At 32.2% G+C, this 13,310-nt stretch overlaps 1 protein-coding gene across 1 annotated transcript; it reads left to right on the forward strand.

Moving 5' to 3' along the window:
* Positions 1–1,167: 1,167 nt before the first annotated feature.
* tamo (PUB and ZnF_RBZ domain-containing protein tamozhennic) lies at positions 1,168–11,566 on the forward strand. Its single transcript, XM_068763978.1, has 7 exons — positions 1,168–1,401; positions 4,238–4,414; positions 5,051–5,250; positions 6,249–6,434; positions 8,168–8,300; positions 9,130–10,377; positions 10,806–11,566. The coding sequence occupies exons 2-7, from the start codon at positions 4,267–4,269 to the stop codon at positions 11,204–11,206; spliced, it is 2,316 nt and encodes a 771-aa protein (XP_068620079.1). The 5' UTR covers positions 1,168–1,401; positions 4,238–4,266; the 3' UTR covers positions 11,207–11,566.
* Positions 11,567–13,310: the final 1,744 nt, after the last annotated feature.

A 13,310-nucleotide genomic window follows, 5' to 3' on the forward strand; every position in this document is an offset into this window, starting at 1 on the left:
TGAAAATCAATTAGGGAGAGAGAGGAGAGGTTTGAGGATGCGCCTGCATCGTATGGTCTTAAATGTATATGTATAAATATAGAAGCACACATTTATTTGTACATTTTGATTGTAGTGTTGATTAATACAGATTAATGAGTTGTTCGCCATGTACATAAGAACGATGACAAATCTTTTAATTTTAAGAATCTCTTGGAGTCAATTCAGATAAATATAATTTAACTTACGGTGACATTTCCGAAGGACACTGCCATTTTAATTCTGGTTCTTGGAAATATGTTAATGAATGATAATTTTGTGGATATCCTTTATAATAACTTCTTTGTTTTTGGCAAGCCTGAATAATCCGAATAATGATTAATATCAATAAGAAAGTAATTAAATTACTTCTTCTAAGTTAAATAAAATCAACAGTGTTGGATTCCTATTATTTTTTAAAAATATTTCTCACAGTCATAATAATCTCAGAAACCAAAAAAAAAAAAAATTAAATTTTATTACAAGTTAGATAAAAACTAAGAGTAATTCATAGATGATTTTTCATTCCCACACAATATTTTTACATTTTGTTATAGTGACCATATCATAAAAATATTTAAACCTTGTAAAATGTATCAATCTCCACTTGTCGCATATAATCCAAAAATACAATGTATTTAACCATTTCGATTTCTAACTTCAAACAATTTCACATGTATATTTAAATAAGTACATCATATAAAGATATGCTGTAATATTACAGTTAACAAAAAATGCGCTGATTAGTAGAATGTTAAAATGTGACAGAATATTTTTTTATTATGAAGAAATACAGTTGGCATGTTAGCATTTGCACTTTCTTAGGGCCCCGAGAGTGCTTGGTTTAGACAGGCAATCGAAACGATTGAAATCTGTTTAGGAAAATCTGGGAGCGCTTGACCGGTCTCCATTATCGTATTAAGATTGACTATACACCCGAATTAATTAATATGACATTATAACTATATATAAATTTAAGTTATTTAAAATGTCCCGCATTTTGTATATTTAATTGTTATATTAATTGTAATATTAACATTGTCATTTTTGTTCGTCTCGCTTATTCATTTTGAAATTATTAATCAACTGTATTGAGGTTTCTTTTGTCTGTACCGAATAGGTTTGTGGTTTATAAAACGTCAAAACAAAATTCTCGATTTTGTTTTACCATTTATTTACGGATATAGCTTCGAGTTTAAGAATCTATCAGTGTTATCAATCAAATGATTTAGATAACAGATTACACTGAATGCTATTTTAACTATTATAATTGAGGTCACCCATTACCGTTTGTTATTTTGGGTGTACTATTTTGGTCTGCTCGTTCTACATTCGGTGCATTGAAATATATTATGACACCTAGGATAATTATGTTCCTATATGGTGAGTTCCGTAAAATGATTTCTTTATAAATAGTGATATTCATGTGTAATTCTAAAAGAGATGTGTAATATGGTTTTAAAACAATCATGTGGCAGTGTATTACAGTTCAAGGACTGTTGATATTTTGTAATAAGTAATTATCACAATGCGAAGTTAATAGGTAATCATTTGTAATACACAAAAATACATTTATTCCCTTACATTAAAATACATTTAACAAGATATTTTTTTACCATATGTTTATTAATTACGTACAATACATTGATCAGGTAAGTGTCGTATTTATAATAAAAATTATCAATATGTAAAAGATTATCAATATGTATAAACAATTCGTAATCTATTCAATATAATGGATTCTTTAGTGTGATCTGTATAGAGCTTACAAAAGTAAAATTTTTGGTTCTTACAATATTGCTATATAAGTTTTATTGCTATATACTAAAGTAAGTATAACAAATTATTAATATGTCAAAAATATTATTAACGAGTCAAATATAGTTATACATACTTTTCATTTATTTTTTGTAATGAGAATCAAGTTTGTCATGGTATACAACATCATGGTAAAAACTTACATTTTTATTAAATTATTTTCTGCTTGATGTATTGTTAGTCATCTTTAAGTTTAATGTTATTGTAAATATGTATTTTATAACAATGTAAATAATAAGTAGTAGCAACAAGTAAATTATATGCAAGGAATGGATATTCAGAATCAAGTTTTGATTTATTATGTTTTTGTATGACATAGAATTCACAGTTACTAGTTAATTAAACTTCTTATTTCTATAATTGAAATGCATTTTTTGTTAGAGGCTTTAAAGTATTGTTAATGTAAGTTTTAGTATGCTATTGATATTTTCTAGTAATGATTGTGGTAATAATGAAAACTACACAGTTTACTTGAAGCCATGGTGATCACCAATGCATATGTATTACATTAATAAGATTTTGGAGTAATAGTATTTTTAAGTCCTGTAACTACATTACTCATAAAAAGCATTGCATTTTCTATGATTAATAATATTCTTATATCTATGTTTATGGTGTAACAACAAGTACATGTTATAGGATCAGAATGCAATATTGGCAGTTAATCACTTTGGTATGGTGCTTGATGGCTACAAAACCATACTCACAGCTGAGTGACTTTATTCTGCTACTGTAACATGGAAGTTCATAGCCGAGCATTGACATTAGTCATCAACTAAGAAATTTTAACCAATTGCTGCAATTACAGTTTATTAAGATTACATTAGGTGGACATTATGTGTTGTATCAGGATGTATTTGGTTTGAAAAAATATACATTTAAATACATTTGTTTTGGTATCTACTTTAAAACTCGCAATATTAATACAACAAACCAATTAATAAAAAGCTAAATTTTCAATTTTTGGTTTAAAAATTGATTGTCAATATATCAAATGTGGAAATAAAAACAAACATTGTCTTAATTACATTACAAGCAATATCCACTTGTAATGTAAAACAGTTATCACAAATGTGTAAGAGAGGAAAAACTGTGTGAAATGGCGTGTAGCAGGTGAGAGCCGGCTGTGTACATTCACTTGAGGCTTGTTGCTGTTGTTGTCAGCTCGTATCTAAGTAGTTAAACCATAAGCATATACTCTTTGTCCTCATAAAATATTAAATTAGGCCTGTTATCTACTATTATTGTCTCTATGATTCATTACTCATTTCAAATTTATTTGTGAAGTTAATGTTTTGTATTTTATAAATCAGGAGCAATATACATATTGATTAGTATTAAGTAAAAGCTAGGTAAAAGCTTTAAAGGGCCTAATGTATAGCTCATTGGTCAGGAAAAGCTTCAAAGCGATTACACCTATTTACTTTGTGTTAGGTAATGACTGCTAAATAAGTTATATTATTTATTATTTCTTTTGAAATTTGACAGGTTAATAATTTCTGGCAACACAGAGTCTGCTGGGACAGATAATAAACAATAATTATTTTAATACGTGGTAATTCAAATTTTGTAAACTTTTTTTCTTTCTATATTCTCATAAACTTATTAATGATTTGATGCATACCATGCATTAATTAACAGCAAATAAGCTATACATTTATAGCTTTTAATCAATATTTTCTTATTTACACTAATGTTTAATAATTGGAATGAACATAGCCTAAAACACACATAAGGATCATATTTTTTCTGTTATTGAATGTCTCAATTAGCAAAATCATTTGTCTAATTAATAGAAATTGGATATTTGAAGGCATATGTGAATGGAGTATTGGGATATATTACAAAACCCTTCTGGTGCAAGTGACATGTTATGTTGCTCCTGCTTGATTCACTGCTGCTACAGGAGAATCACATAATGAAGTCACATAAACATACAAAAATCACATATTTAAGTTTTGGCTATAAAATCTTTGTTACTTTCAAAAAATTGCTTGCAGTATCAAAGAGCTTGGCCACCTCTGGCTTATGTGATGTTGCTCATACAGTATCATAACTGTATACAAAGGCATTGCACTTATGAGTGGGCTATATCTTTAACATTATGATTATATCTATTCAGAGTGATACAGCAACAATCTTAAGCATCATTAGCTTATTATGAAACAAGAGGTTATAAGTAAAATTAGCAGCTTGTGTAGTTTGTGCCTGCCTACAGACTTCACTCCAGGACCTAAAACCCCCAGCAGTCTGTTCTGTTTGCTATGTGGCCTGCCTACTGCTCCTTGTTGTTTGTCAATAAATCTGGACATTTTCGATTTGATTTCATAGAGAAATCCGAGCATAGTTGTGTGCCTGTTAGTTCAATGTCACAATTTATAGTGAGAGTTTTTTTTTTCAGTATTCATACCATAGATTAGTGTTAATGTGATGGTGATGACTTGTGTTGCGGGCATGGGGGATGCGGTGCTACGCGAGCGTCTGCCGGCGCTGTGGCGGCGCATTGAAGATGCTCATTATAGCTATTTGGAAACTGATGATTGCCCAGAGAAGTTATTACAAAAAAAGAAATTGGAAGGTAGACACTACTTATTTATCATATCCTTAATAATGCTACTAGTCCCAATTACTGTTAATATAATAGCCACCATTACAGAAAAAATAATAATAGTCCTAATTTTTGGTATTTGATCCATTAATAACTGCAACTATTGGTTACTTTATGGGTAACAAATTTCAAATTTTAAATATGGAATTTGGTTTTTAAATCAACATGTTATAAAAATTTTGTTAGTACTTAAGTGATGTAAATATATAGTGATATCTTTTGTCATATCTGTATCCTAAATGTAAATTAGGTGCTTTTAAAGTTACTTAAGTTTAAAGACCTAGATCCAATGACTAGCTTAAGCTTATGAATACAGATTCAGATGAGAAAGGCCACTACTTAAAAATACACATGGGTATATTATATATAACACATAAAGGGTTCTGAAAGAGATATTTTATATATTGATGGATATTTATTCTAATTAATTCATAGGTTTTTCTATGACATAAATGTATTATCAAAGCTACAATCTCTGTCAAACTATTTAATCATATTCTTATAAATACGAATACAACAAAGTGACTCATTAAATAAAGAAATTTAAATTATAAATGTTTGACTGTGTAGGTAGTAGGTACTAATGTAACATTTGGAATGTTTCAGATTATATTATAGAGTACCTATCTCTTGTACCTCATGAGTGTAAATTTGGTCTGCCGGAAACTACGAAAGTTTTTCAACGAACGATAAACGAGTTGCCGGACTTCAGTGCTTACCGGGCCGGCATAGGGTGGGCGGCGTTGGCTCGATACGCCGGGAATCTCCTTGCGCAGCCCTGGCGCAAGGAATACAAAGTCATTAGGGTGTGTATAAATATAAAAATATGTTTGTCTTTATTCTGTCATGTATAAATATATGTGTATATATAAATATGTATATATTTATACGTGTATACCTACATATATATTGTATATGACACAAGAAAAATGTCAGACAAGCCCAATTTGGTAAAAAGTAGAATGAGATAGAACTCCACTATTAAGCATCTTTTAAAATATGAAAGCAACAAGGGTTCTAAACACACTCTACTTTGACATGTGTCCACAACAAACCCAGATAAGTTTTTTTGTGGTCACTTTTGCAATATTAGTAAAAGAGTAGTTGGAGCAATAACTTTTTTTCTATTATCACTTTAAAGATCCTATAATAGGATATATTTATAAATTTTGTTTAATGAAATTGTTAAATTTATAACAAGATCATTTAGAGACATTACATGGGGATAATGATGAATTCTTGTTAAATAGGATTTAGTGATACTGCTTTCTGCAACCCTGGTATTAGAATGATAATACCTCGAGCTTAATTATTACAGAGGTGTAGTCTAAACGCCTTTTGCGCTGTAAGCTTGTAAAAGCCATTTCGTTTGCACTACACACAGTTTTGGATAACAATATTGTGTATTTTTTTTAAATGTGTGAATCGCACACCCAAGCAAAGAACTTTTATTGACATGTATTGACTGTGATATAACCACAAGACCAAGTGTCGACTTTAGGGGATTTCCGTTACACGAACTCATACCATGGTCTAAGTTGACCATGGTTCCTTAGTTATGAACCTTATCTCTACAATTATATATTCTTTACAATTGCAATTTGCTAGTTCACCTAATACGTTGCTTCTTATTATTTCGAATTAAGATGAAGTTATATGTTTTTATTCAGCGGCAGTATCTGGTTCTCACTGGACTGTGCGCAAGGTTCCATGGCTGTTGAGCGCCATACCGTGTTTGTAGTATGTAGTAGTATTTGATGGAGAATATTGAGAAAATCAATAAGGTTTATATATATGTTAACAGTTGTACTCGGGCTTCTATAAGCACGAAGTGGAAGCGAATATGGTGGGGGCAGAGACGCTGCTTCAGACGATGGGGTATCGGGCTGACGATCGATTTGCCGGTCGCTTGCAGCTGGATGGCCCCGCGTGCCCCGACATGGTGGCTGCCGTCTCCAGGGACGCTCTTATAGCGCATTGCGAGTGCCAAGTAAGTATATGTTTTATTACTTACTTTTCGTGTATGTGTAATTTTGTACTAGTACGAAACTTTAGTACCGGCATTTCATTTGGGTCGAAAATAACCTTTAAGAACGCAGGCAATTTTAACAACTCTTTATATTACAGTACGTAAAAAGATATTCATTCCGTCGAAAATAATTTCATAAGTGCCAAATCGAATGACGGATAACATATTACTAATTAAAATAAAATATATTAGCTTTTTATTGTATGAAAGCGTAAAGATTGGTCTTTGTGGTAAAATTATGAAAGATTAAATCAACCAATAAAAATTATAAATGCAATGTATTGCCTAATATAAATACATATACAAATGTATGACAAAATTTTCAATCTAATCATGGTGTGGTATGGTACATTTTGGTGGCTATGGCGCCTTTGAAACCATGTCATTAACATCTTTTGGGAAATAAAGTTCATATGTTAAAATTTAAAAAAAGAAGTCATAGTTAGAGATATAATTCGCAAAAAATTACAAATCTTCATATAACTAATACCTGTACATTGTGAAGTTAAAAAATGAGCTGGGACTTTTATGCTCATTCTTTGCCAATAACAATAGACATTATTGTACCATTTAAAATATTAATGCACTGAGTATATATGTTGTAATCTATTGATTAAACAATGTTTTGGCTTACAAAAAGCATTCCATATGAATATGTGTGATATATATATGTGATAAAGAAACCTTACAAATTGCCTCACAATGAATCAACGCTACAGTAATAATACACTCTGTGCTTGGATTATGTAATATGATGCAATTTTAAATAAAACTGAAATCCCATAAAAACAGTTTAGAGAGATAATACTTTATTTTTAAATACTGTTCACCTGAAATAATAATGGATTAGGAGATATGGTTACCAAAATGGTGATAATGGTGCAAGTTATAATTTTCCTGTCAACCGCCGATGGACATATCTGTCCAAACTCCCCGGGTGCGTACGGATCAGCTCTGCCCGAAATAAACTAGGCTACATTATATCGAATCACTTTAAAAATACAGTTTAAAATCTTCTGGATGTGCTACAGGCCACAGGATCATAAACTATTTCATTTATCATTTAAATAAATTCATCTCGGACACTGACAGGCGTTGTGGAAAACAAAGGGTTAAAAGCCCAATTTCTTTTTGTTCAACATACAATTATTTATCTTATCGACATCAAATTGAGCTTTCATGAGTTCGGATAGTAAATGCCTCTAAGCTATTTTTTAAAAAAATACAAGGTTATAAATGTAAAAGCCTTGACGAGTGTATCTTGCAAAAATCAATGGTTTCAGAGATAATAAACAAAATTACGAAGCAAGAAACACATGGTGGTTATATATATGTATGTCATACCATTAAATATATAGCTTGTTAGTCAACAAAAAACTTTAAAGTTTTTATTTCTATTTTCAATCACATTGTATGAAGGAACCGATCATTAAAATGTGTTAATTTAGTAAACAATAATTAATTTCTATTTTAAACTTTAATTTTTAATTTCATTTCTTTATCATGATGTCAGACATCAGATGCCCATAGTTAAGTGTAAAGTGTATCAAACAGTAGTTGACAACAGATGAGCAATACAACCCTTCACAGCTTTACACCTATAACAAATATAGTTATGTATTTATCACCACATTTATTAATGATTGTAAATTTTGTAAGACCACAAGTAATGTAAGCGAATGATTGTGCGTTAGATAATGTCGCAAGTGTGGGAGGAGGTGGTGGGGCGTGGAGTGCGCGTGAGTTGGGCCGATGTGGCACGGCACCGCGCCACCCACGCGGGCTCCGTTCGTGCAGCCGCTGCTGTTCTCTCGGGCTACAGCGATGGTGAGTTCTCAATGGATTTTTGTCACCACTAAAATTATAATACCGTTAATGCTTTTTTACTATCTTTACAGAATTACACTGCATTAATATTGACTACCTTTATTGGTATTTTACTGCCTTCACCAGTATTTTACTGCCTTTACCAGTATTTTAATGTCGTTACCAACATTGTTTTACCACAATTACTGGTATTTTTCTGCTTTTTGTTTTTTTTACCGCTGCTTGTATTTCTCTGCCTTCATCAACATTTTACAACATATACGGATATTTTACTGCCTTTACTTTTCTGCTTTTACTGGTATTTTAATGTTTGCGCTAACATTTTATTACCGTTACTGGTATTTTACTGTCTACATTATTATTCAACTATCTTAACCCGTACCTTATTGTGTAAATTTTTGTATCGATTAGTCTCTTTTGTCCCAAAGCGATAATGACAAATATAGTAAACTAATTGCTTGTCATAATTATATGTTAGCTCTGTAAATTATTTGTTTTGTGACATCTAATGGCCGACTACCGGCATAATTTTAAATGAATAGAGGATATTGTTCTAAGTACGAAATGTTATCACGCGCGTATAGATTGTAAGGACAAGAGTGGACTATAATATAATCTAATATCATTATTTAGCTGCAAAAACTTAAATAAATTATGAAGAATAATTGGTTAAATTGTTTAAATTTCTTCTCGTCCATTATACATATTATGTGCGCAACTATTTGAGATTTTATTCCTCTCCAAATTTTGTAATAGTGGTTATGGTATAACAAGTCTAAAGTAGCAACTACAACAGCTTCTAAGCTGATAATCTGTTTTTTGGTTCCAGAATCAGATATCTATTCAAATATACCGGCGACACTGGCGGCCGAGACTCACCGCAACAGGCTGTCCGATCCCCGTTACAATCCGGTGGTTATACCACATTGTAACCACTTGTGCTCTGAAACGTCACCAATAGAAGAGCCAATTGCACCAGTCATTCATCCCACTTACATGGCCCCGCCTACTATGATGCCTCCTCACATGATGTACCCTGTCGCACACCAGCACATGGGCCCTGATCTTCCTATGACAGTACCGGCTTGCAATCCTGTCTCCATGATGACTCCGTATGGCGCCGTGCCTTATTACTACCCCGTACAAACACCTTACATGATACCCACTCCTGTGTACGCACCAATCAAACAAGCAACAAACATACCTGTGAATGGATATCCGCCAATGCAGCAGTACAGATATCCCCCGGTACCAACTGCGCAGTTGATCGAGCTGGACGCACCGTCAGTTTATGAAAATGGAAAGTTCGAGAGGAACAGAGATGAAGAAAGGAGTAATAGGAAAAATAAACAAGAGACCGTCAAACGGGCTTCATCTAGGTCCGGATTTAGTGACGTCACCTTGCACAGCTTACCGCGGTCGGATACCCAGCCGGCGTTAAGTAAAGCAAAAGAAGACGGGATGGGCACTTATGAGAGCTGGGATTACGTGTTTAGGAACTTGTCAAGTAAGAACCAGGATGCGGACAGTAGGAGTGGGTTTTCGCAATCGCTGGACAGAGATTCAAGAACACTCGATAGATTGGAAAGAGAAGAAAGGAGATCTAAGTACCAACCGACAACCCTGGACTTAGAAGACGGATTACAAGCTTTGAACCTCGACCGCTCGTACGATGAAGAGATGTACAGGACAGCAAAGGTAAACGAGAACCTCATGAGGCTAAAACAAGAACAGGAGCTTAAAAGAGCGAAACAGCTGGCGAAGAAACATGCAAGCGACGACAAAAAAACAAAACGTCTCGTAACAGAACCTGTGGGAAATCCGAAAGCGGACGGCCTAATAGGAAATAAAGTGCCGTCGGATAAAGTAAAATTATTAACGAAAAAAGAAATAAAAGACAGGAAAGATGTGATAAAACAACAGAATTCAGTTAATGGTACAGCCTCAAACACAGCTGAAGTGAGAAAAGTAAAGAAACCAGCAAAACTGGTGGCTGCCGAGGTGGAGAAGCCCAGTAAGAGCAAACCTTTGGAGAATGGGGTACATAAAACGACAAGTGCTCTGAAAAATACCACAAGTGAGTATACATATTTTCATATTTATTTAAACCAGATGTTCACACACTTTTTTTCTCTTTGATTACTTTCAAAATTTAGCTAGTTCCGGAAGACCCTATGCAGCACCATTTCACACAACTTGGCTTGAAGGAGAATTGATTGATTGTGCTGCATTACTGCAAATTGTTCATAGTTATATGTAAACCAACACTAATGCTAATCAACAAAATAAATCCATCAGTCTTGTCCCTTAATATATATCAAAGTAATATGTTTAAAACTCAAAATGGAATTACTATTAAATACATTCTCTAATTGTGTTACTCAAAAATTTTACAATGTGAATCTAAAAAGAATAGCTTCAAAAAGGCTGAGAATTTTTCGTACTTGAAACTTAGTTATTTGATAAAATTAAAAATGTGATCATATTTTAAATTGTCTATTACAGTATCAAATGTGCAGTCGAATTACGATATTAAGGCGCAGTTGGTGGTCACACTCGACGAGCCGGATTACGTGCGCCGGTCGCCGCCGAAACATAATCAGCAGAATGGCGAAAGGGAGCGCCCGCAAAGTCGCTCGTCTCAAATCTGCAGCGAGAAGGAAAAAGTTGATGCAATCGAAAATGAGGCGAAAGTCAACAAATGGCAGTGCGCAACGTGCACGTATTTGAATAAATTATCACTCCAAGCGTGCGAGATGTGCGGCAAGTCCAAGAGAGGACCAGAGATACAGCCTCTAACTTCTGGAGGCAGGGAGTGTCCTGCCTGCACTTTAGTGAACAGGAGGGACGCGAACGTCTGCGACGCTTGCGGCACCGGCTTGGAACACTGTCCCACCTATATTTAAACTTCTAAATTCTTTGATACGACTTTCAACCTGTTGCCAAGTTTATTATAGTTTGAGTAATGTCCTTGAACCAAATGGTATAGACATTATATAAAAGACTTAAGATATCGTACGAGACACTAACGTATTAGAACCACATAGTGAGGTATCAAAAGATTTTTTTTGTTTGATAACGTAGAATAATTTTTGGTATAACCTTTGGATTTAGATTTCGATGCGAAGCTGGGTGTAATTTATTATTTATTTTATTTTTAATATTTTTTTTATTCTCCCGATATTATTATGAGTTTGTATTAGAAAGCATTAAAAATAGAGATTTTTAGATTGACTTGTATAGTTAAAATTCAAATGAATAGATTGAACTAAATTGATCATGGTTAAAAACTTAATAATGTTTAAATAATTTACAAACTTAGAGGGTTACTATATTATATTTACATTGCTTCGAATATGTTAACAATGTACTGACATATGATATATTAATGTTGTATTGAGTCATTAAAATATATTTTCTCGTTATTGTTATATTTGCTCATAAATATTTAGTTTGGTCTGGAGTGGAAAGTGAGAATTAATTTATTTAACTGCAACTACAGCTTAGCGAGACAGGGTAATCGAAGGTGTAAAATGAGAAATAATTTAACGTGAAGTATTCTTTGTGTATTTATTGACATTTCGAAAGTGTTAGAGCTATTTAGAAATGATCCCGTAAATGTAAAGTAATCGTTGTCTAACGTATTGTTTACTCGTTCGCCTTTACTGAATGCTTTAACATTAGATGATATTTTATTTTGAAAATTATCGATCTGTGTATATAATTGTTAGAAGTTGTAAATATTAGACATTAAACTATATATTTATACTGACACCGTTTAGGATACATTTTTAGGACCGTTTGTGGATGAGATTGTAAATCTCTAATGACGATGTAAAACCAAACATTTATTTGGTGCATTTGTTGAACCGATAAGTAAGTTCGTTAACACAAAACATCATGCACGTAATACTTAGCGGTCGTAGCGTAGATCAAAGCACTGAGGACGTGTATTTTTCTATTTGCGGTAGATTTTTCCAACCATTTATATAAATTTGCTTCAGATTGTCTTGCATTCAGTCAAGTGGAATATCAAATTGTCATTGGGGAAGTATGAGTATTCATTTAGAGAGGATTGTATTAAATGCTATTGTTTTACCATAAAGTCGTTTTATTTTTGATTATATATTTTTCAGAATGTGTCCGCAAAAAACTTTAAAACTTTTATACCTAGTTTCAATTATTTATAATAATATATAATGTAGTAATACAAATTAAAAAAAAAACGTTTTTTCTTACTATATTATAACGTTATTTATTATATCTGATACCATTGATTTTTGTAGCATTAATAAACTAAACTAACTAAAATAATTTGTTTAAAGCCTTTAACCAATTACTGCAAAGTTCTTGTTAAAATAAAATTTAAATCAATAAAAAACTTAATAAAACTGTAGAAACTTCGTATTTTGGAAGTTCGCTATGAACTTCGCGCGGTTGGCAACTCGCGCGTACGAATTTTTTTATTCTTTTTTAACAACTCCAACAGTCAGTATTTATATACCATAAAATTGATTTACATGTAATCAATAAATAAAGTAATCACACTGAAACATTTTTTTTTCTATTTGAAAGTGAAAGTTGGCAGTATTGTCTGTAGGTGGACAAGAAATATAAAAATCGTAAAACGTAATTTCGTTTTAAAGAAGATTACTAATTACTAGTTCATTCGTAACTAATATATAATGCATGTATCAAAATTATTGGTAAGCAAAAGATTTTTCAAGATACCGATTCGATAATTTATACTAACCAAATGACTTTTGGCATATATTTAAATCAATAAAAAAGGTTCATATAATATTACATTGGCGTTATGATCGTCTGACTAATTTATAGATATGCGCTAATTACCTTGGTTTAACCGCGTCCGAGATGGATATATGGTAAATTGTCGTTCTGTGTAATTTTATTAATTAAAGTTAACTGAAGGGCGCAAAATTTAATTATTTTACTACATTGATTGTTAGTTTTTGTATTAAAATAAATTACTTGCTACAGTTAATGAAA

This window comes from Battus philenor, unplaced genomic scaffold, assembly GCF_028537555.1.
Source record: "Battus philenor isolate CCGP_79_NKW_IND1 unplaced genomic scaffold, ilBatPhil1.0.hap1 SCAF_19, whole genome shotgun sequence".
NCBI lineage: Eukaryota > Metazoa > Arthropoda > Insecta > Lepidoptera > Papilionidae > Battus > Battus philenor.

Excerpts from the sequence above, each read along its gene's own strand:
- tamo (XM_068763978.1), top strand. The coding sequence starts at position 4,267 with ATGGTGATGACTTGTGTTGCGGGCATGGGGGATGCGGTGCTACGCGAG. Across the intron at positions 8,301-9,129 it reads TCTCTCGGGCTACAGCGATG|AATCAGATATCTATTCAAAT; the intron begins GTGAGTTCTCAA and ends TTTTGGTTCCAG. Across the intron at positions 10,378-10,805 it reads TGCTCTGAAAAATACCACAA|TATCAAATGTGCAGTCGAAT; the intron begins GTGAGTATACAT and ends TGTCTATTACAG.